This window comes from Cydia pomonella, chromosome 9, assembly GCF_033807575.1.
Source record: "Cydia pomonella isolate Wapato2018A chromosome 9, ilCydPomo1, whole genome shotgun sequence".
Classification (NCBI taxonomy): domain Eukaryota; kingdom Metazoa; phylum Arthropoda; class Insecta; order Lepidoptera; family Tortricidae; genus Cydia; species Cydia pomonella.
The window spans coordinates 8,946,682-8,971,793 of record NC_084711.1 but is presented as its reverse complement, the minus strand read 5'-3'; the positions used below and the strand labels follow the sequence as shown (position 1 = coordinate 8,971,793).

The 25,112-nt window shown below is 37.0% G+C and overlaps 2 protein-coding genes across 5 annotated transcripts in view; one reads left to right on the top strand and one right to left on the bottom strand.

The window, feature by feature from the left end:
- The window catches only part of LOC133521277 (cytochrome P450 306a1), a 60,524-nt gene extending 49,117 nt beyond the window's left edge, over window positions 1–11,407 (top strand). For 2 of the 4 annotated variants that reach the window (XM_061856147.1, XM_061856148.1), the window contains exons 2-8: window positions 8,492–8,816; window positions 8,925–9,070; window positions 9,547–9,746; window positions 9,830–10,280; window positions 10,620–10,766; window positions 10,840–11,014; window positions 11,163–11,407. In XM_061856147.1, coding sequence (XP_061712131.1) covers window positions 8,498–8,816; window positions 8,925–9,070; window positions 9,547–9,746; window positions 9,830–10,280; window positions 10,620–10,766; window positions 10,840–11,014; window positions 11,163–11,344 — 1,620 coding nt within the window. In that variant the 5' untranslated portion in view covers window positions 8,492–8,497 and the 3' untranslated portion in view covers window positions 11,345–11,407. Of the gene's footprint in view, window positions 1–4,521; window positions 4,700–8,491; window positions 8,817–8,924; window positions 9,071–9,546; window positions 9,747–9,829; window positions 10,281–10,619; window positions 10,767–10,839; window positions 11,015–11,162 lie in introns of those variants that run through there. The other 2 variants (XM_061856146.1, XM_061856145.1) reach the window with 2 other exon arrangements.
- LOC133521276 (cytochrome P450 18a1) lies at window positions 11,404–15,017 on the bottom strand. The gene is made up of 6 exons (XM_061856144.1): window positions 14,383–15,017; window positions 13,932–14,053; window positions 13,625–13,849; window positions 13,320–13,524; window positions 12,949–13,213; window positions 11,404–12,825 (listed from the first exon to the last, which is right to left on the bottom strand). The coding sequence occupies exons 1-6, from the start codon at window positions 14,765–14,767 to the stop codon at window positions 12,405–12,407; spliced, it is 1,623 nt and encodes a 540-aa protein (XP_061712128.1). The 5' UTR covers window positions 14,768–15,017; the 3' UTR covers window positions 11,404–12,404.
- Window positions 15,018–25,112: the final 10,095 nt, after the last annotated feature.

Sequence of the window (25,112 nt, the reverse complement as noted above, 5' to 3'; positions counted from 1 at the left end):
CAAATATACAATATAGCGACGGCAGAGTTAGAATATGTATTTCTTGAAATATTTCTCTTAATGACTCACGCGACCCCAGGTTGTAAATTGATCTAATTGCCCTCTTTTGCATAATTAATATTGAATCAATATCAGCAGCTGATTCCCACAAAATAAGACCATAAGTAATTATACTGTTAAAGTAAGCAAAGTAGACTAACCGTGCCGTCTCTAAAATGGTAAGCTGCCTTATTCTCCTTACTGTAAACGCAGCGAAGCTCAATCTGTTAGTTAATGAAGTTACATGGGAGCCCCATTGTCATTTAGAGTCTAAAGTTATTCCTAGAAAAACATTAGTCTAAATAATTTCTAAGGTTTGACAGTATGTTTTTACATTTACATTTTGTTTTGCTCAGATTCACTGATAGATTATTGGCAGCAAACCAGTCGGATATCATAGATAGGGTATTGTTTGGTTCAACAAGCTTAGTATCTTTCCTATTAACTTTGAACAATAAAGAAGTATCGTCAGCAAACATAACAATACCTGATCTTCGGCTTACCATATATGGCAGGTCATTGACATACACTAGGAATAAAAATGGGCCTAAAATAGATCCTTGGGGTACTCCCATCTCCACTGCTATTTCGGAAGATATTACTACCTTTTCTCTGTGCCAGTTATGATCTAATAAGATTTAATGCAAGTCCTTTAATACCATAAAAATCAAGTTTGCTAATTAGAGTGCCATTGTCTACACAATAAAAAGCTTTAGAGAAGTCGCAAAATACGCCAATTGCATCATGTGACTCCTCCCATGCCTGCAAAATGAATTTAATTAAACTGGTTCCAGCATCACTAGTGGACCTGCTTTTCCTGAAGCTAAACTGCTACGCGTGCCAAATTTTGTTCAAATTAAAGTGAGAAATCAACTGCGTTAGCATTATCTTTTCGAATATTTTCACAGAATCAGAAGGATTATGTCTATGTGCTAATTAGGAAGTACTTTTTAATACTTCATCAAGTTCGGAAAAACACCATTGTCTATACAGCTATTAAAATACATATAAGCTAGAGTGGGTGCCACGACATCCAGAATAGTTTCCAGTACCTTGACTGACACGCCCCATAAGTCCTCCGTCTTGATTATCTTAATCAGTTTAAAAGACCTCAAGATATTACACCTTACAGAAAACCGCAGCCAAATAACACTAGACCCTACTCATAGTGTTGTGTTCCTGCCGGTGAGTAAGGTTGTCAGAGCTCAACGAGGGGGGGCGGGTTTAGGGTCGGAAACGCGCATGGAACTCCTCTGGAGTTGCAGGCGTATATAGGCTACGGAGACTGCTTACCATCAGGCGGGCCGTATGCTTGTTTGCCACCGACGTAGTATAAAAAAAAATATTAAAAGGAGAAACATGATGAAAATTAAAATTACTGATATTATTATCTATTTATACTATTTTGACGGAGAGTGGATTCAGCTACTGAGGAAGAGGAAGCCATCTAGTCCTTTCTCTAGGGATTATAGAAAATAAGTTATTAAATCCATTGGCCAACTCTATTGCGTTAGTTACTAATTTATCTCCAATCTTCAAGGAAATTCCAGATTCATTTTTATTTCTTTGGCCAGTCTCAGTATTTATTATGTTCCAGACTGCCTTGGCCTTATTTTGTGAGGATTTAATTTTATCATTTAAGTATGCTGCTTTTGCCACATTACAATTTTTTTTTAAATAGCTTAGAATAGTTCCTCACGTACTGGTGGAACCGTTCGTCAGTGGTGTAAGACCTCTGTCATAACGTTGTTATAAATGATCTCTAGTTTTCCGTATGCCAGTAGTTGCCGACTCATTAAATTTACTAGTGATTTTAATTTGCTTCTTACTGCAAGTCTTATCAAATTCCTTACATACGGTATTATGAAGCATCAAGTCTATTCGGATCATTCGAATCTATCTGTGAATTAATCATAGTAACTGCTAAATTAGATTTCAACCTTTCTAGTTTACTTTTACTTAGAGGCCTTACTTATATGACGCGTTCAGAGCGATAAAGCTTTGTACGATAAATTTTCTTTTGTGCAATAGAGTTTGAATAAATAAATCTAATTCGTTTACTTTTTTCCTATATGCAGGTAAATATTTGACACTTGTTGTTACAATTAATATTATCATATTTAGATACGATAAACATTAATTCCATTAATGCCTAACCCTTCAAATACAGGAGCAACATTTTGCATGAAGTTGAAGATTCAATCTAAATCAAGCTCGTCGGTTTTGGGTTCTGTACCCCATTTAAATAATAAGTAAATAAATAAATATTATGGGGACATTCTTACACAAATTGACTAAGTTCCACGATAAGCCAAGAAGGCTTGTGTTGTGGGTACTCAGACAACGATATATATAATATACAAATACTTAAATACAAAGGAAACATTCATGACTCTGGAACAAACATCTATGCTCATCACACAAATAAATGTCCTTACCGGGATTCGAACCCAGGACTCACTATCCACTAGGCCAGACCGGTCGTAAAATAATATTCTTATATTTACCCCTTTATTATTCATAAAATATTACAATTTCTTACAAACCTCTTTAAAATTAGTTCCTTTATAAGTTTTATAACAAACAGAAATGTCAAAAAAAAACGGTTTGTTAAATTTGACAAATGTTTATGAACAGATATCGGATTGTTCGGGGAGCCTATCATAAGTAGGGAGGGAGTTTCTGTATCGATAAACTTAACTATCGAAGTTTTCCCATATATTAGTGATGGTGTTTTTATTGGTATTGTTTTAAATAAAGTTATGAGTACCATTAAATAAATAAAAAATATATATTAAAGGACATTCTGACACAAATTGACCAAGACCCACAGTAAGCTCAAGAAGGCTTGTGTTGTGGATACTCGATATACGTAATATACAAATACTTAAATACATAGAACACACCCATGACTCAGGAACAATTATCTATGCTCATCACACAAATAAATGCCAATTTGAACCCAGGACCATCGGCTTCATAGGCAGGGTGGGTGGGTAGTACACTAGAGAGGGGACAGGAGCGGCGAGTTCCACACACCGTCCCCGTCCGTGGCCGGGACGACGGTGCGTAAACGAATTCGCCCTCTCCGTGAATAAAATAAACTAAGAAAAACAGAGTCACTGCCCACTAGGCCAGACAGGCCCGTCAGATCATTGCATTATAAAATAGGGTATTATTTAGTTTTATCTAAATCTATATGTATTACCTATATTATATGATGATGATGGGAAAGTAATTCCGAAAGACACACTTGAAAAAAAACGCGATTAGTAAAGTTTTGAAAATCATTTTTAAAGATAAAATGGAAAAAAATAATGTTATTATTTTGTTTTGATAATTATTTTGAACACCATTATATTTTAATCAGCAAAACTTGGAGCAAAACTAGTTCATGGGAAAATCATCGATAATTGAGTTGATCCATATAGGAACTCCCTACCTGTCATTTTTATTTATTGGCGGGCTTGCGAAATGTTTTTTTTTTGTTTGTAATGTATATTTCATAATATGTATGCTAGTTTTAAGGTATTTATGTATAGGCCAATAGTTGCCTGAAAATAAAGATATTTCATTAATTCATTTTGCCCCAACATTATTCCGTTTTCAGTTTATGAATAACGCCATTAACAGGGGTCGGACAAAAAGTGCGGATGACGTCAAACCACTTATAGGATGATTTCAAATAGTATTTTTGATATTCATAAACAATTATCACTTATCATTTATCAACCTCTTTATTAAACGATATCGCCACGTACGTCGGAAACGTAGAAAAAAGGGCAAAGTGAATTTAATATGAACCTTACAAATTTTATGATAGCAGCAAACATACCCTGGGTTCAACTACAAAATGAAAACTTCCGTAATTTCATAAAAAAATACATAAATGTATTATTAATTCCATGGATTTATTTACGATTATTTTGTTACTTCATTAATACTACTTTGTTACTACATGTCACACGGAAGTTTAAATACAAACTCAAACATCATCCTGTGTGCAAGATTACGTCATTTTTACGTCATTCGCACTTTTTGTCCGACCCCTGGCCATTAGTCTTGAAGATCTGATTTATTAATCGATCAATCTGTAAATCATTTATTTATTTCTTTGAATATATTAATGTGAACATATTTGTATTATAAGCAATTAAATTTGTGACTGATGCGCTTATTATGTCAACATTAAAAGCCGATAGGTTTTTTGATAAAATATAATGTAACGGTTTCATCTCCACAAAAAAAAAAACGTATGACACCCGAGCCGAGTAGTCCTAACATCCAGGTAATTTATTCCTTCAAATTTACCTGCAGACGCAAATGTAAAAGAGCCCCACGCTGTTCCTATCTAGAAAGAATCAGAATATATTGATTGAATTTGAAAATAAAATTCGAATTGAATAACAAATTTGAAATTTGAGTTCTGTATAAAGTTTTGTTTCCACTTAGTATCGTTGCAGCGCCGGCGCTGCGAACAGTCGCCTTGAACGGGGCCACGTGATCAGTGTGCTGTGATAGCTTCTCATTGACTGTGCTAGCGTTTATCAGTATCTATTTACACATTAGTACATATACCTATAGTGATTAATACTACACAAATCCTTCCTTGACACATTAAATGTTCGATTTCTTTGTCTAGCGGTCGGAGTTGTTTTCGGTAAGCATTTTATTCCCAAATTCATAGCTAATATTGTCCATTATTATCTGTGATGTGTGATAGTGTTGCTATGTTGGTAGCATTGTGTTACTAAAGAACTTGTTTACATGCAAGGGTGACGTAATGAGTATTAACAATGTTAAATATATTATACTACCCTTAATTACTAAAAAAAATGCTTTTTGTAGCTAAGAAAATGAAAGGTATAAATATATTAACCGAGTGACAGTGAATGGGCGCTTGTCTTAGTTATATTTGGCGGTGACCACTAGATGGCGGTGAAGTGATAAAGATAAGATACGAGTTTTGGGATATATTTCATAACAAAACGCACCTATGATATTTTCTGGAATGAGCTACGTGCGTATGATAAGTAAATTAGATTTTGTGAGTCTGAGTGGCGCACACCTAAGGTTTTTTGAAGATAATAAACAAAAAGTATTTGATAAAATATACCTTTATTTATGAATTAGTTTAGTCAACAAACTTTTTAATCGGAATAAAATAACACAAATGCAACTTCTACATAAACTAATTGGACGACCGGTCTGGCCTAGTGGGTAGTGACCACCTATGATATTTTCTGGAATGAGCTACGTGCGTATGATAAATAAATTATATTCAGTAAATTAGATTTTGTGAGTCTGAGTGGCGCACACCTAAGGTTTTTTGAAGATAATAAACAAAAAGTATTTGATAAAATATACCTTTATTTATGAATTAGTTTAGTCAACAAACTTTTTAATCGGAATAAAATAACACAAATGCAACTTCTACATAAACTAATTGGACGACCGGTCTGGCCTAGTGGGTAGTGACCCTGCCTATGAAGCCGGTAGTCCCGGGTTCAAATCCTGTTAAGGGCATTTATTTGTGTGATAAACACGAATATTTGTTCCTGAGTCATGGGTGTTTCCTATGTATTTATTATTATATATTATATATATTGTTAACTGGGTACCTATAACACAAACCTTATTGGGCTTACTGTGGGACTTAGTCAATTTGTGTAATAATGTCCTATAAAAAAAAACAAGAACGAAAAGTTAACTATAGTAGTGTGATTACTTAAATAACACAAATCTTTTTTTTTAAATAAAATAATTTGATTTGTTCCTTAGTTGGTAGGGGGAGATGGTCAAGTTTTGCGTATTTTTTTACTGTGTTTTTATTGAATTTTGTTAACTCCGGGGCATGGGTAAGTACGTTTAAGGAAACTAGATGGCATAATAAATAAAAAAAAAAAATATATATATATATTAAATGTTGCATATAGCGTTGATGTAACACGGGGCATTACATTTAATTCAATTGAACAATTTAAAACTGTGACATATCAATGTCATTTCGAACATCATCGTACATTTAGTAGCACATGCATACGCTCGTACTAAACACTAATCAATATGTAAACAGGCCCTAAGGCTCGTACGTCGTATGTACGCTCGTAAGGGCCTTATATAAAAATAAATTATTGATTATCTCCGAAATTGAGTTAATTAGAATACCGGTATCTTTGAGAAAGTTACTTAATTTAAGCTCAGGAATGCACCCTTGTAATCAACGGATAGTTTGAACCCGGAAAAGGACATAGGGTAGTTTTTATAGCCAAAATCATCTATCGAGGGTGTAAAAATTGGGGTGGAAGTTTGTATGGGGAATCAATAATCGCTGAACCGATTTAGATGAAATTTCGGATAGTCTACATCTTTGATTTTTTAATTTTAAATTTAGACAGTATAAACCTCAGGAATTCAGCTTCGGCAAATAAGCTGGATTCCCTCACATGCTATTTTACGTCTTTAAAGGATGACTTTTGAGATAAAAACTATGTCTTTGGACTCAAAATATCTCTATACCAAATTTCAACTAAATCGGTTGAGCGATTGAAGCATCAAGAGTAAAAAGCTTATATGTTTTTACTTCGAGTTGGTGTCAATGTGATACTTACTATAAATGAATTTGGCACTCCCGATTTATACGGAAAAAAATAACAAACATGACCTAGTAGCTTCTCTAATGTAGATACCAAAAATAAACTTTCAAGATAGAATATCTCGAAAAATTTTCAATATCGAAAAACTTAATTAGCTTTTGATCTGTTCTCCTAACTAGTCCAAACAAAGTTACGGAGGCAAAAATTGTGTTCCTAGCAATTCTCTCTATACCTTCTTGTTGGCCTATTAGTATAGTTAATACATAGTAAAAATATGTAACAGACTGGTATGTTACTGTTAGGTAAAATTTCAAAATTCGATACCAGGTGTTAAGAAATTATTGTAATTTATTTGCAAATTATTTTTACTTAAACAAGTTAAACATATGCAAAACTGTACGTGCTAATAATGAGTGTTCTGATGCATGTGAACAACAAATTAAAAATAAAAATCATCGCAACAAGCAGACAGGTCTAAAATACAGGTAAGATTGTTAGGGTGATTTTTAAATAAGGACATTCTGCTAAATTAAGCTAATATTTAAAAACAAACAATAGATTCCGCTGTTACCCTTTTTTTTCAGCTTGTTGCCTCATATGTATATTAGAAGGCTCATCTTTAGCACCCACGCATTTGCATACGTTTAAGTGAAAAACATATGTAATAAATAAGGCTAAAATTATTGCTATTGTAAATACAGTTCTACCTAATTGATTCAAAATTAATTAATTTTAATTGACTTATAATTCATTGATTTTTAATTGAGAGGCTTTTTAACTTAACTGTACGTATGACAATCATACGTAGATCATTTTTTACAAATTGCATATCATGACACGTGGTATCGAATTTTGTCATTTTATAAAAATATATATCTAAAAGTAACCTACAAATCTGTATCTGTTTTTTATATTAACAATACTAATCACAAGAAAAATAAAATAAAACATCGTAAGCAAATACGTCATAAGATAAGACATTGGCCACTACCATAATTACAAATGTACCTAATAGAGATACGACGTTGAAAAATACACCTGTAGTATTTTTGTCGAATCATAAAATCTTTCAGGTCTTAATTTACAATCCTAAAGAGGTAACTGCGTTTAGGAAGTAAACATCCTGAATAAATGCCAAGTAAGAGTAGTCTGACTGCACTAATTAAGAATTAATTATTAGGATGCTAGTTAGTGTCCTAGTTAGGATGTTAGGCCGACCGAATCAAGTAAGACGTGTGAAACGCTTTAGCCGTGTCAAGCCTATAATTATTATAAAATTAGAAATTAACCATTCACTAGATTGGTGTGGCCTAATGATTAACTAAAAAATAAATTGTTCTTCAACTAGTTTCACGGTAGTGTCCGACAGAAATGTTGGTTTCGGTCTAAGGTTCGGTTTCGGCTGAAACTAAAGCAAACGCGAACCTTCCTACTACAGCAAAACCGAATCCGATTTTGATCGGACACTATTTGATGGTATCCGTGTCCACTGAAATAAGGCGCGGCGGGACAAACTATGTTGAAAGTGTTGAAACAGCAAAATTCTAGTTATAGTATATGACGATTATTTGACGATACTATATAAAATATATGGTCGTATCCAGAGAGCAATTTTCTGATTAATTCAGTATTCAAATTAAAACCCAGTTTGCTAAAGCTGATGCCAAGCTAAAACGATGACGCAACCCCATCTAACGAATTTGCATAGGAATGTCATCAACATAATGCACGTCTTTATGATTAAATTTAAAGAATACTATAATTTCTTAATAGCCTTTTCACATAATAATATTTTTCCTTTTTATTATACCTACCTCAATTAAGCAATTTATGATGTGAACATAATGTTGTTTCAGAAGAGCATGGATTTCTTTTTTGTATGGCTGTGTACGTTTGTAGTTGGGTTCTGGATAAGCAAGAAAATTAAAGAATGGAGGAGCTTACCTCCGGGCCCGTGGGGCCTGCCAGTGGTCGGATATTTGCCGTTCATTGACCGAAACCATCCGCATTTGACATTAACTAAATTATCCAGGCAGTACGGTCCGATTTATGGAATTGGGATGGGCAGTATTTATGCGGTAGTACTGTCCGATCATAAATTAATCAGAGAAGCTTTTGCAAAGGATGCTTTTTCTGGCAGAGCTCCTTTATTTTTAACCCATGGAATAATGCACGGAAATGGTAAGCCTAATATAACGTTTGAGAATTATCTCTTTTATTTAATATATAAAGAATTTAATAGAATACCTACATTGATTGTTACACCTTCCTGACACTTAATTCTTTTAGGAATAATTTGCGCTGAAGGTCAATTATGGAAAGATCAAAGAAAACTGGTGACAACATGGCTGAAAAGTTATGGAATGAGCAAGCATAGTGCATCCAGAGAAAAGTTAGAGAAAAGAATTGCATCCGGAGTGTATGAACTTCTAGACGTAAGTAAGAGAAAATACCTAACATTTTGATTTACTATTTACTCTGACTAAATATAGTCGTTGCCTGTAGGCGTAACCAAGACTACCTATGGTTTTCTTTACAAGAATGAAGACCTATAAAGTATGCCAATGATATAAATAAAAGGTTGTACAAATGTTATATTAAATGTTTCGTTTCATTTGCATATAAGGTCATTATACTGAGAATTCATATAATATACTGTGAAGGTGCCCTGGCCATACTAAGTTCAGACTTCTTGTTATCCGCTCAAAAAAGCTACATTTATTAAGGCTTTTGTTCAATGTGACCTTTTGTCAGTGACAAAGTGTTTCTGAGATTCAGACAGCAAAAACTTGTACTTATATTATCTTAGATTTTTTTGCTGTTTTATTCCTCAATCCTTTATTTAAACCGAATGAATTGCATTGACAACGTGTCCGAGGTTTATTCTAAAATGTTGCTTAATTATTGGTAGAATGTGGCAAAATCGGCTGGCTCACCCATGGATCTGTCGCACATGGTGTCTAACTCACTCGGCAATGTAGTAAATGAAATAGTATTTGGCTTTAAATTTCCACCTGAAGACAAAACTTGGCATTGGTTAAGGCAGATCCAAGAGGAAGGGTGTTATGAAATGGGAGTATCTGGTGTTGTAAACTTTTTGCCTTTTATGAGGTAAGTGTCGTTACTACTTACTAGTAGCGGTAAGTTATAATATAGTTTTATCCTGTTTTTTTTTTACTATACTTTTTTTTTAGATTTTTCTCGTCATCTATTCGAAAAACTATGGAAACACTTACTCGAGGTCAAGCACAAACGCACAGGTTTTACGCCAGTATCATATCAAGACGTCGCAAAATGCTGGGACTAGTCACACCACCCGGGGCTGAATACCCACCTCACGCTGATCTTCATAGTGAACACCCAGATGGTTATATTAAATGTGTCACGTACAGTAAACATGTAGACCAAGCAGAAGAACACTTTTTTAATCCTGAGACATTAATTGCAACTGAAGGAGATTGTATTTTAGACAGTTTCCTAGAGGAACAGAAAAAGAGGTTTGAGAGTGGTGATAACTCAGCAGCTTTTGTCCGAGATGAACAACTCTACTACCTTTCAGCTGATATGTTCGGAGCAGGCCTGGACACCACTTCCGTTACTTTGGCATGGTTTTTATTGTACATGGCTCTGTATCCGGAAGAACAGGTATGATTTTAATGTACCATCAGCCGTAATAGTGCATGGCGCCTTTATCAATGAATTCATTTATAATTTCTCCATGCATTTCGCAGCTCACTGTACAATAAGCATTAATTGTAGCGGGGAAATGCTTACAGAGAATGGTATATACTTTGAACGCGTAGTCTCATCCGCTACGATAGATACTGTAATATTATCTATATCATATACAATTATAATAATTAGTACTCGTGACCTCATTAATTTTCACATACCTGTGTTTTCTTTATTATTTTTTGTTCTTTGTCAAATAATTATGTTCATGACTGCAATAAATGAGATGAAATAAACTTTTTTATTTTTTAGGAGCGCATACGAACAGAAATTTTAAATGTATATCCGGAAGAAGATCAAGTCGACAGTACCCGATTACCACTTCTTATGGCAGCCATTTGTGAAACTCAACGTATTCGTTCTATAGTTCCAGTCGGAATTCCTCACGGATGTCTACAAGTTTGTAGAAGTTCGCCATGTTTGTTGCCTTAGACTGTAAGGATGTATACCTGACAAAAATGCTTTTTCTCAGGATACTATGTTGGGAGGCTACAAAGTCCCAAAGGGGGCAATGGTAATCCCTCTACAGTGGGCAATGCACATGGATCCCGAAGCATGGAAGGACCCAGAAGAATTTAAGCCTAGTCGTTTCATTTCTCACGACGGTAGTCTCCTCAAACCTCAAGAATTTATACCTTTTCAAACAGGTACATAAGTGAAAGCATTTTCATAACTTTAATAATATTTGTAAGTTTTTAGCCATATTTTTGTATTTTTAGAAAGTACATAACACTCTTATTCGTCGTATTTGTAAAATGATAGCTAAATCTTACTATAAAATATTCTTTTACTTAGGAAAGCGCATGTGCCCAGGAGACGAGCTTTCCCGAATGATATCTTGTGGCCTGGTGGCCAAACTGTTCCGTCGTAGCAGATTACGACTTGCTTCAGACCCTCCTTCTGAAGAAGATATGAAAGGAAAGGTTGGGCTTACTTTGACACCCCCACCGGTGCTTTTCTATTGCGATACCTTGTAATAACGACATTATTCTTAGTTGATTTTTGTGTCAAATAATAAATAATAAATAAACTGCAATTTATGTTTTATCTTTTCTTCATTTATTTCTGAAATACAAATTTGTATTCTCTGTTAATAGCTATATTTACAAGGCGAATGTATTGTTAATATACTATTTAGCGGTGAGCTGAAATTATAAGTATAAGTTCAGTGCAGAGCAACTTGGTTGCACAAAGTTAAAATCCCCTACTTCCAACTGATAATTAAAGATCACTTAACTATTTATCTAAAATTATGTAGACTAGTTACTGGTTGAACCTAAACTATGATGGAATGTTATCTTATAGTCTTGAAAGGTACAGTATAATATCGTGTTAACTAGAAAAGTTACAGATGAACACTTGCAAACCCTATAGAAACATAATGATATTCAACACAACAAAACATGAGATCACACTCAAACAGGCACTCTTCTAAGTGATCTTAATAAATAATGACCTAGAATGAATATACAATTTTGGTATACTAGAACTTAATTAGTGCTTACATTGAACAAATTTCACAAATGTACTTCGTATGGTGTAAATTCCAAAGACCTTACAGGTCGCTCAAGAAATCTTCTTGTTTTTTAATACTGTTTACATATACGAAAAACATTTTATAATCTCAACGATGGGAGTTTTCAATACGTCTATAAATCTACTAAATTGAACACTTTATGCACAGCCTCGACTGTCGCTTGAGCGACGTCGTTACTTACTTTATATGACTTAAATAAATGGTCGTCGATGCGCTCTAAAACGAGTGATCAGTGAATACTGGTGGGTAAAGTGGCAGGGAAGCCGCGTCGATTACATCCTGACACAACTAGATTCCAAAAATTATTAACGTGTTGGCAATTGAAGTTATAAATAAAGATACAATTACCCGCTTTCTGAATTGATTTTTGTACATAAACATGTCAATAAATATGATATGAAAATTCTTTTATGGGATGAAATTTCCATATTGCACTGGTCATCAATTCAGATCTTAAGAATCAATTAAGAGATTTTTGGAATCTAATTACTCATCGGGGTTTAGTGCGCACCGACGTGGCGCAGATGCGGGTGGTCGGGCACGACCGGCACGAGCGGCGCGGGTGGTGAGCGCGGGATGAACCGTAGGCGGAAGGCTTGCGGAGCGATAGTAGCACCCACTGTGCCTTCCAATGATGGCGAGTCCGCGCCCTCCGCTAGTTGCACGTCGAACTGGTGCATGACGCACGCGAAGAACATAAACATCTCCATGCGTGCGAGCACGTCACCAAGACACATCCGCCGCCCCACCCCGAAGGGCATGAAATATTCCGGGCGTCTGATCTTGCCGTCTTCATCGAGGAATCTGCCTGGATTGAACTTTTCGGGTTCATCCCAAAGGTTGGGATCCATGTGCACGCAGTTGATGAGGGGTACAACTTGTGATCCAGCCGGAATTTTATATCCGTTCAGATGTACGTCCCTGTTAAAGAAAATTACCTTATATTAGTTATTATTCTTGCATTGCCTACTTAATAAAACGAAGACTGTGATCAAATAAATATAGTTTAAAATATTTAATAATAAAAATGCGTTAAAAACTTACTTTGTTGGTGAATGAGTCGTCGCAAGAGGGACAATACTCGACATTCTCAAAGTCTCCAAGATGGTGGTTTCAGTGTACGACAAATTTGGCATATCTTCGATGGTAGGTAGCCGCTCCCGACCAACCACAGCATCGAGTTCCTCTTGAACTCGTCTTTTGACTTCTGGATTTCTGAGCATGAACACGAGCATCCATAACAGGGACGATTTAATTGTTTCCATGCCCGCAGAAAATAGATCACCCAGGATTTGCTTTAATTGTAATTCTGTAATTAAATAACAGTTGTTAACAATTGCTTATTTAACTCGAACAAATTGAATTTTAACTATAGAGTCATTACTATAATTCGTTAGCTTTAATGATACACTTACCGTGATCTCGTCCTTCGAACAATTCTCCAGCTCTTCCTTCAAGCTTCGCTTTCTCGATCTCGATCAGGTAAACATCGATGAGGTCTCGTGCGTTGTCTAGATCCAACGTAGCTCGATGTTCATCAATTAGTGTTTGATAAAATGCAAACATCTCGTCGCGATTTTGCATAACTTTCACTTGAGCTTGGGCTTTACCGGGTAAATACTATGGACAAAAGAAAATAAAAGTTAGTGGATATAATTTAAAAATACTGTACTGATTTTATTGTAATAAGAATGTCAATTTGTCAATAGATGAGACTTACATTGTAAAGGGGGATGTACTCGCCGTAGTGGATTTCTCCGAAAAGTCGCATCCCTTCTTCGATTAAATGGTTCAGCCTAGTGAAACGCGTGTCTCCATGGCTGAAGCGGACGGACATCGTTATGCCGCAGATTACGTTGGATACGCCAAGAGCCAAGAGCGGATTAGGATCAATTGCAGTGCACTCTGAATTGCGTAGATTGGATATCAGGTCATGCACTTCGTTCTGTGAATGAAAATGCATGTTAGACAAGTGCAAATATAGTAAAATGCATTTCATTTATTAAATGAAAAGTGCTGGTACCTACCTTAATTCTGGCTTCCATGATTTTTTTGCCATTTCCCATGTACGTCATTCCGAACTCGCGTAGTTTTTCATGGAGAAAACGGCGCTGACTTTTCCAGAGGCGGCCCTCGCTGTTGATGATACCTGCAACGAGGGAGGCGGTTAGTTACGCTGAGGGGTGGGCGGCGCGAGCGCACCGGCGCTCGGGAGCGGGAGGCGCGTGCGCCCGAGCACCGCCCACATGCGCTCATGCCATGTGCTCCCGGCGCGAATTAAATATTATGTTTTTGTCTAACTAAAAAACTAATCGCCCAGGGAAGTTACACAGTTACACGATCATTTGATTAAAACGATTAAATTAATACGTTAACGAACTATAATATTGATAACTGAATAAAATGGTGCAAATTGACAAACAAAAAATATACAAAAAATCTATGACAACTTTGATGAAATACATTTCTTGTACTCACCTAGACCGTCCAAAGTGTGCATCAAAGGCGTGCTTGGGCGCCCGGTGAATTCTTCCCGTCGGAAAGCTTCTCTGATGAGCCGATAGTCACTAAGCACGACTGTAAGCTGGTTGCCCAGGCGCGCAGAGAACAGCGCCCCGTAGCTGCGTGCAAGCTCCAGGAAGGTCTTGTGGCGCACGCCGAGAAAAGGCAGATAGCCGACGACTGGCGGTCCCCAAGGACCTGGCGGTAGCTTGCGCGCCTCCCGCACTAGCTGCGCCAGCCGAGCCGCTAGCAGAGCCGTGCAAGCCGCCAGCAGCAGTGGCAGCGACGTAGGCGCCACACAGTAGTTCACCACTTGACATAGTCCCCACAAAAGTTTAGAGTTTGATAGTAACGAAATCATAATGAACCTTTGTTATATAAACAAATAAAAGGAACTGAACTGAAATTTCCGTTTTTATCAATCGATCATAATATTTGTGCGCGGACGTGTATGCGGCTGCGCGGTGGTCACAGTAGTAGCAGATACAGCGCGTCCGACCGTCGTCTGCGCACTGGCGCGCCGCTGGCGTGGCCTTGCCAATAAATAGGTACGCGCGGGGTGGTACGTGCTTGGCAGGATCGTCCCACCAGCGCACCTCTCTCTGCCAGTGCTCGGCGCTTAGTGCCAAGCTGCTAGTAGCACCAGCAACATCATCAAGCGCTTTCATTTTAACTAGTTTTTTGCGGGTTCGTCATAACATACTCACCAGATATATGTACTTACACTTTTGTTTACTTGTAGATATTTAGGCCAAAGACTCGTCTCTTTTATATTTACAAAAAAACACCATTCATTCCTGTAGCTAAGTTTGATTGGTTTCTAATGCATTTCAGAAAATGCAACAGAAAAGAAGAATTTGCTGGTACTGTTATTGTAATATACATTTCAGGGTAGCTCAAATCTAGCAATAGAACCAAACTAAGTATGTTTGTTTATTAGATAAATTTAATTCAAAGCTTGACATATCTACTTCACAAGTATTCAATCCTAACTAGCTTCAATGGTTACGAATGTTACGATGAACATCACAATATGAGGCTGGAAAACTTACGAAGACGGAAACTGATCTATTCTTCCTATGTGACACTCATTGTAGCTGCATTACTTAAGAAGTTTTTAGTCATATTATTTAAGAAAAATTTCATATAGATTATTCAGCGATTTACAAATATATTTTTAATAAAATTACTTGTATATATGTATGCTTGTAGGTACATTTTTATTAAGAAAACAATACAGGGAGCTTACGTTGTCATCGCTAAAAATGAACACGCAGAAGTGATTAAGTGAATGCATGCGCACTATGCAGGCACCGAATTTTAGCGAGAGGCTGACGAGGTCGGGTTGTATAGACGATAAGATTAACAAATTGCGTAAGTTGGCGCGAGGCAAGGTGACGGTGAGGCGGGTCGACGACTTGGCCGAGCCTTGGGCGGAGCTCTACGCAGGCGACCTCTAACCAAATAAAAACTTCTTCCAAATTCGTTAAATTATGTGCCACCATTGAGCAGACCTCGAGTCGCTGGAATAAGTAGCTGAAAATTTCACCAAAATAACGTTGTGACTAATTTTATATATACACTGCCTCCTGCCCTGCCACCATGCACGCAAAATCAGATATGTCCGCACTTATTAATAAGTATAATTGTTTGTTAACATTGCTTGCAGAATGTAGCGAAGCAACCCTTATACCTAATACCTACGTGAGACAACCGGTTTGACCCCCGCTCCGTGAAAAGTAACTTAGCCCTCTCCGTGTGCGAAAAGAAAATCACCAACGGCCACCGTACCAAACCTGTGGCCTTCTAACGGCCGAGCTGTGGCCTTCTACGAAAGCTTCAGCTGTGCAACGCAAGGTTCTGTATAGATACAGTGTAAGTAGATAAGTAGCTCACTAATACATGTACATATCTGAAATTGCAATATATGGAAAACGTATTTTTTGTATTGTAGGTACATTATTATACAATACAAAATAATTATACAATTGGCAGACTAAACCCCATAGCCATTCCTAATCAACTATAGGGCTAAATAGAGACACATAAAGTAGAGACATGATAAATACAAGTCACAGAGAGCCGTATCAAAGACTGTACATACAATACGTACGGTACGTATAATATATACATATTGGTACTCGTAGATATAATATTAACATATTCATATTTTTATATATTCGCTTATGGAGATCAAAAAAAAAATTAGGTAATTTTCAATTCAAAAACTAACAGTCTAAATATTAGACTTTGGTTTTCGAATTACGTTATCATCTTTTTAAGTACCTACGAGCCAAATTAGCATTTTATTAAACGTCGCTTTCGACGGTTTGTACTCGACCAACACATGTGTATCAAATTAAAAAGTAAACGTCGTTTCGTATCAGACAGAGAGAAGGCAAAGCAAAGATATGTAACATGGAAATGGTTCAAGAGGCTGGGCTAAACTGCAGTATGGTACATTTAAAAATAGATAATTTCATGTCTTTGTTGTGGAAATAATTAATGCTTACTTATCAATAATTTGGAATGCAATGTAGACTTTTTAATTTAAGGAAAAATAAAATAAAATTACAGTTCTTACATAAGTACCTACTTAAAACCTATTTAAATTATAATGTTACACATACCGTCATACTCGTACATGTCTTGATGAGTTAAGGCTCCTTGACCCTTGAAATGACTTACCAACTTAAAAACAAAGGAAAAAATAATACATACATTTTTGTATTACTTACTGGAACAAAATTGTTCGTCTGTAATACTATCTGGGCATTACGTACATTACGCGTTCTTAATTACAGTTCGTTATACAATAGAATTGGAACTTAATATTCCAAATATCAAAAGGTAATTTAGTACCATAATAACTGTGTATATGGTGGAGAGCAACGGGCACCATGCCTTGAGCTGTCGCCGCTGCGCGGGGAGGTTCCCACGGCACCACGCGTTAAACGATATTATTCGAAGGGCACTGGTGTCAGCCAATGTCCCGTGTGTGCTGGAGCCGCCGGGCCTGAGTCGGTCGGATGGTAAAAGACCAGATGGTTTGACCCTGGTGCCGTGGGAGAGGGGTAAGTGCCTTTTGTGGGATGCCACCTGCGTCAGTACGTTCGCCGCCACGCACCTTGGCCGCACTGTGCGATCGGCGGGAGCTGCTGCTGAGCAGGCGGCGTCCCTAAAGAGGGACAAGTACTCGGGGCTGGCAAGCTACTTGTTTGTTCCCCTTGCCGTGGAGACGTCAGGGTGCTGGTGCGCGGAGGCGAAATCTTTTCTTGGGGAACTGGGGCGGCGCTTGCAGGAAAGGGGTCTCGACCCCCGCTCCGGGTCGTTCCTAGCGCAAAGGTTGTCCATCGCGGTTCAACGCGGAAACGCAGCAAGCGTGATGGGCACCTTTGCGTTGGGAGCGACGCGGGGTGGGTTGTTTATCTAGTTTTTTTTTTTTTTTTTTTTTTTAGTGGTTAGTTTAGGTTTAGTTTTATTTATAGTTAAGTTTATTTGTTAGTCCTTAAGTATTTTAATGATTGTATCTTTTTATTTAATAAGTATTGGAGCCACATAATGACAACTGTTGAATAAACAAATGGGGCCTTGTTATTTAGTACCTAAATGGATCCACTTCTAATGCTTCCAGTTGTTAAATTGATGATTTTGGTTTATAGCACTTAAAATATTTTAACATGATATGGTAGAAACCATTTTTAGATCGCATACGTAACGAACACATACGTGGCAGCCTCGGAATCTGTGACGTAGCGGATATGCTGCAGGAAAGTCGCCTTCGATGGTATGGCCATATAAGCCACAGATCAGTAGACTACGTGGAAAATAGATGCCTCAACCTCACTGTCCAACGCCCTAGATGACGCGGCCGCGGTGGACCTAAGAAGCGCTGGCTGGACGTCGTGACAGTGGTCATGAAAGAGAAAAATCTCACACCTAGGATGGCGAAGACCGGGCAAAGTGGAGAAGAATAAGTAGGAAAGCGGACCCTGGCGCTAAGCCGGGAAAATGCTAGGTTGAAGAAGAAGAAGATGGTAGAAACCATTTTTGCTGTTGATTGTTTGATTTAAATAACATAGAATTTGTAATAAATTGATTTAACTTAATAATGTTAAATATCTAAGTATAATAGTTAAATCGCATACCTACTAGGACAACATATTATAAACAGGTTACCTACGAGAAAAAACTTCAGTGACGACACCTCATTGAAAAAAGAACAATAATCATGCACTGAATAGATTTACGTGGACTGTTTCCAAGTGAATTGGGTCATTGGTCTTTTTGCAAACAGCGGCCTGCGTGTACGCCGACGTCAACGTACAGGTGTGCTCGTTGTTTAGTTATCCTCGATTACTTATTCCTTGACATGGATTTAAGTGTGAATTGTTAGCGAATTTTTCGGCCTCGTCTTACGTAATTTAAACTGAAGCTGCGAACATTTTATCTCATTTGGACAGTTAAAATAAATCATTATAGATAAAGTCAGAACGAACGTCTTACATTTAGGTAAGTAGTGCCTAAAATATTTTGTTTATATTTATTTAAGTGAGGTAGGTTAGTATTCAGCATTTATTCAATTCACGTGGTATTATTATTTCATAAAGATATTAGGAACACGGCAATGTACATATACTCTCACAATATCTAGTTAAATAACTTAAAACATGTTCTAACTTTTGTAATCGTAAAAAGTTTTTGAGATCAAAATATGTGGCTTTCCTTATAAGGGTTCTTGTGCTTCATGTGCATACATGTGTTCATGTGCATGTGAAACTCATCTGCAGTTCTTCGCACATAGGCTACGGAGACTGCTTACCATCAGGCGGGCCGTATGGTTGTTTTCCACCGACGTATTATAAAAAAAATGTGCATAAAGAATCTTCTCTGATGGAATGCCACATATAATTTCTCTTGGTTCGCTTTCGTAAAAACTAGTGCCTACGCCAAATCTTGGGATTAGTTGTCAAGCGGATCCCAGGCTCCCATGAGCCGTGGCAAATGCCGGGACAACGCGAGGAAGAAGAAGAAGATATCGTGTTACTTTACCGCACTAGTGCGAAAATTAGCACATTACGTTACCTGTGTCGAACATTTAAAGGGTCATATGTACTGCAAAACGTTGTACGATACATGTGCGAATAGGTAATTCGCAACTCGTGTCGATTTAAAACACTCCCTTCGGACATGTTTTAATTTATCGCCACTCGTTTCGAATTTCCTATTTTTCGCACTTGTATCGTAATGTACTATTTCAACATACTTGCTCAAAACGACGTTTTTATTCCACAGATTTTTGGCTCATATTTAATCCTAGATATTAAACACGCGTGCTTTTTCAGTATGTTATAACACTCGTGCTTTTTAATTATATTATCCGACTGAGTTAAGAAGGTAACTGATTGCTAATAATATGCATGGGAACGGACCCTTCTAAATTTGGTCGAGTAATGCATTTTTTTTAACCAACTTTAGGTTTCAAATGTTAGTTCAAAGAGGTTTTATCACACCAAACACAATTTGTAGATTAAATTATCCATTTAATCATATTAATGACTTAAACATAACATTTTATCGATTTGATCTCCATTCGTCGAATACGAATACGAAAATATTAGCTTTTTTTCATTTTTTAAATTGGCTGTTTCTCGATTTCGTTCGCGCCTTTGCCATGCGCGCGCATTGTAATCGTGCGTAAAAAAAATAACGCGCCAGCCATTTTCTGTATTCGTCATAAAATTTGAATAGTTTTGCATGTTTTTAGTTTATTTAATGACGAAAATGTAATTTTCAAGCATTGAAAATAAACAACACATAAAACTGACGCTGCCAGTAATACTAATACCATCAAAATCGGGTGCAAAATAATTGGCGGCATATGAAACTTTTATTCAATGGAAAATCAGCAAAAACGCCCTGTCTTTCTTGGAAAAAGTGTTGGTAGCGCTTTGGTGCAACTATTCGATGTTAAAACTGTAAGCCACCATTTTGAAAATTGTACTTTTACTGTTTTGACAAAAAATAATCTAATTTATAAGTTTTGTTTTTTCCTCGCAAGTGTGTTGAAGAACGTTGTATGAAACGCTTGTGCATTTTTCATTACACACATCGCGCTTTCACACTTTCTTATTGCGCGCTCGCTTGCAGCTCGCGCGCACAATATCGCCTCGTGTGTAATGACCAACTTAGCACACTTGTATCATAATGTATGAATGAATGAATGAATGAATTGTTTATTGCATATCACAAACCAGTTATAAAAGGTGGTACATATTATGTGGTTAGTTTTAGTGACGTCCTGTAAGGACACAGCAACATATAAACTAATGTTAACTTAAAACTAAGAAATAATACATTTCAAATAATTTAACATTACATATTGTTAAGAATACAAGCATTACTAATCAAATTTTTCATCGAAGTAGTCTTTTACATTATAAAAGCACTTATCAGTAAGGAAGATTTTTAACTTATTTTGAAACAAATTGTAATTTTCTATGTTTTTCAACGAATTCGGAAGGTGATTATAAATTTTAATACACATAAAATGAGGACTAGATGTAACAAGTTTTAATGACGAGAAAGGCAATTCCAGTTTATTTAAATTTCGGTTGTTTCTTCTATTGTCTGTTAGTAGTGAACAAAGGTTAATATGTTTTCTGACAAATTTACTTGTTTCAAGGATGTACATCGAGGCCAGGGTGAGTATTTGATGCTTAATAAAATAAGGTCTACAGGAGTCCAATTGATCGATATTTACCAGTATCCTGATGCATTTTTTTTGCAATATAAAAATTGTCTCAACATCACAACTATTTCCCCACAATACGAGACCGTAGGACAGCCTTGAATAGGCATATGCGTAGTACGCGGTAAGGGCACTCTCGAAGTCTGTAACTCGTTTAAGGTATTGGAGCGCGTAGATGAAAGAGGACAACTTTTTGGATAGTGTTTGGATATGGGATTTCCAGGTCATATTACTGTCGAGATCTATTCCTAATAGAGTAGCTGTATTTACATGTTCTACCTGCTACTAATTTGACCCCTATTGTATTTTTAAAACAGTTTTGGTACGGTGACAGATGTCATGATGTGTCATGAGAGAGCTGGGATGGGTCGTTGAGATTCAAGATTGCGAAGACGTCTCGAGAATATTTTTTGTGATCTGCTCATTAATGTAGTTTAAAGTGTAAATATGGATAGCTTATTATGCAGTGAACTATCATGGAAGCGTGCAGCTAATGAAAAACTAATATTGAAACGTGTTTAACCATGTTTTAATCAACACCCGGCAATCCATCGTGGCTTTTAGTAAAGTCCGGCTATTTCTTTACTTAAAGCAACTACCGAACAACGTCATGCTCTACGAGCACATTAAACTTATAAGTTACTACTGAACAACGACACTTGACATTTGCAAAATCATCATAGATTTGATGGAGGCCATATTTTAAAAGAAGAAGAAATAAACACTGCTGAAAGACTTCTCGTATTTTCTAATTACCTGCAATGAATGAGATGACAAAAATATATATAATGTAATGTAGAGACTAGGATTTGTTATGAGAAATGCGCACGATTTTAGCAATCCGAGAGTCGTCAAATTGCTCTACACATCCCTGGTCCGGAGCAAGTTAGGCGGACAGCATCGTATGGAACCCAACTGAGAAAACTTACGCTCTGCTTCTGGAAAAAATCCAAAAAACTTTTCTCAGCTTCCTGTACAAAAAAATTCATACGTACTATCCCTTCCTATATCCGACCAAATATCTGTTAGGATCGCTTGGGTTCAATTCCCTTGAGGTACGGCGCAATTCCAGCCTCCTCCGTATAACGTGCAGTGTCTTACGTGGTGACGCTGACTGTCCAGATCTGGTAGCACGAATTGTTCATACTGCCATCGCATTTGTGCCCAAAACTCTCCTGAGGCCGCGAACTTACAATATCTTGGCAGTACCCCACGCACTGTAGCGCACAGAAACTCTCAGGCCGTGCGAGCACTAAGACTCTTGAACTCGCTTCTGTCATGGGCACCAGAAAGTGATATTTTTGCAAGTCCCTGGGCAAATATATGTCGGACATGTCAGATGTATTGTGAAACTCTGGATGTCACTTGAAATTATTATGTTCCTGATGTTATTTCTTGTATATACTTTGTCTTATTATCAATTAATTTGTATAGTGCCTTAGTTTTTACTGTAATGCTGTACAAATTTTGTACGTAATAATAAATAAATAATGCATGACCTTGATTCCTAGAATAAAAATAAATAATTGTTACTCTGTCAATAAGAAATTTATAACTTTAATTAATTTTTAAATTACGAAACCCTGGCATAGTATTTTCTTATTTAAAAGCGATTTTGTTAATTGATTGTACTATATATTGCGTTTAAAATAAACTATTATATATAAAGTTATTCTTTATTCTTATACATGTAAAAATCGCTCCTAACAGAATGCGCAAACGTGGAGTCACAGGACAGACAGCCTAGTGTGACCCACAAAATTTATGTAAATGTATGTGAAGGATTTTAAAAATAAAATTTTACTTTACTTATCTTTAAGCTTAAAAATAGCGGAGTTGCAGAAACGTTTAGTTATCTTAAAATTACTAACGGTTGAAATACACACTCTAAGAATATTTTATGTATTACACTTATCTGATTTAGCAGTGTGTAACCAAGGCACGTACGTAGCGGACTCAGGCACAGAGTGTTCCGTACTTCGATTTTATGTAGAGATAGAGAATCTCTAAACTATTAACTTTTTAATATTTTCATGTCTTTCCCATCACGGAACAATGGTATCCGGACCTTTGGAAGGCGTGTGCGGAGCCGAAGCCAACACGTATAGCCCTTTTGACACTTTAAGTGCAACCACGGTGTAAGCGGCTCAGGGGTCTTGAGAGGTATGCGCCGCTTTCTACCCAGTGGCTGTTAACAGCCAGTGTGCCAACTCGCGCCTTATGCATGTTTTACTTCCACTCCTGGATATAGATCTAACGACTCCACTCTGGACGGCCGACCAAGGCAAGCCAGAGGCAGAGAATCCTGTCACACCCACCCTCCTTCGGGTGACAGAACTCCCCAGGTCCACCCACTCCTCCACTCGGGTACGTGGGGTCGCTACACCCCAACAGCTCGCCACAAACTTTTTAATATTATAGATGTAGTTTAAAAGCTTTAAAAAGTGAGCCGGACCCGGGTACGTCCTTAAACTACGTCCAACAGAGAGGTAAGGGCATTGTGAATGTTATCTCGCTTTGTGTGGTAGGGCACAGCGCAGCGGATGTCATTCCAGATCTAGAGCAGAGCCCAACTGGGGAAGTACCTCCACCTTACAGAAAACCGCAGCCAAATAACACTAGACCCTACTCATAGTGTTGTGTTCCTGCCGGTGAGTAAGGTTGCCAGAGCTGCTAGCTAGGGGGATGCTAGGATCGACAACCCGCATGTTACTCCTCTGGAGTTGCAGGCGTACATAGGCTACGGAGACCGCTTACCATCAGGCGGGCCGTATGCTTGTTTGCCACCGACGTAGTATAAAAAAAAGCCATCAGCCCATTTGGATACTAACTTAATGCTCTTTGACTCGGTTCGAAGACGTGACGTGTTAATGATTGACTACCCTAAGTTCAGGAGCGATTTTGAACCCGCGATTTATTGTCTGAATTAAGTCTAAGAAGACATTTTAGCTCACACTTTGTATTCACTTCTTATATTATTATGCTCAAAAAATTGTTTGACACGACATTCATGACTACCACCGCAGTACCGCACGCTCTGGTTGCGGAATAAAGGAGTCTTTTTCATGGCGGAACAGTATGGGGCTCTTCAAGAAACGAATGTAGGTACAGGTTCTTAGGCACTTAATATCTGGGATAAGAAGGCATTGTGTTAGGGAAAACGTACTGAATGTATTCTACACGGTGTTTTTTTAAACTCCGTTAACTTCGGGGTTCGGTTACATTTAACGAAACTCAATGGCATAGTTACTTTTCTGCATTTTTATTATTACTTTTTTTTCGTAAAAAGTAATTAAATGCTGCATATATCGTTCCTGTAACATGGGTATTCTAAGAATTGAAAACTTTGACATACCTACTTGCGTTAAGTAGCAAATGGATCATTACATGAAGTTGTTTAATACCATTGTACCGTACAAACGCTTATTTTCTGAAGATTGGCAGGTACAAGAGTTTCATTTTCTGCGACTAATAGTCAATTATATGCACAGAAAATAATCACCTGGTTTAAACGCGGAAAAAAGTCGTAACACAGGAAGTATAAATAATAATAAATTCACACTAAACGTTCATAGGGTCGTTATTAGATAATAGTTATTTACGATACAAGTGCAGAATATAGGAAATTACATATTCACACGTGTATCGTACAACGTTTTACAGTACATATGGCTCTTTAAAGTTTCGAAATATGGACGGAAAGTGCTTATTCCCACACACGTGCGGGAAAGTAACACCATATGTACTGTAAATAAAATTTTGATTGTCTCCGAAATGGTGTTAATTATAATACTGGTACTTTATTAATAGATATAAAGTAACTTAATTAAAGCTCGGAAATGCACCCTTAAAATAGGAGTTAAAATAACACCGTGTATAAAAAATAATGCACCTGCTGAACTGTAAAGAAATTAGATAAAACGCGTGAGTGTTCTACTTTTTTTAATACCTACGT

What these genes read in the sequence shown, in the direction of transcription:
- LOC133521276 (XM_061856144.1), bottom strand. Translation starts at nt 14,767, where the DNA reads ATGATTTCGTTACTATCAAACTCTAAACTTTTGTGGGGACTATGTCAA. An exon ending in GCACACTTTGGACGGTCTAG is followed by an intron (nt 14,054 to 14,382) that starts GTGAGTACAAGA and finishes CCCTCGTTGCAG; the next exon opens with GTATCATCAACAGCGAGGGC. An exon ending in TCATGGAAGCCAGAATTAAG is followed by an intron (nt 13,850 to 13,931) that starts GTAGGTACCAGC and finishes TTTCATTCACAG; the next exon opens with AACGAAGTGCATGACCTGAT.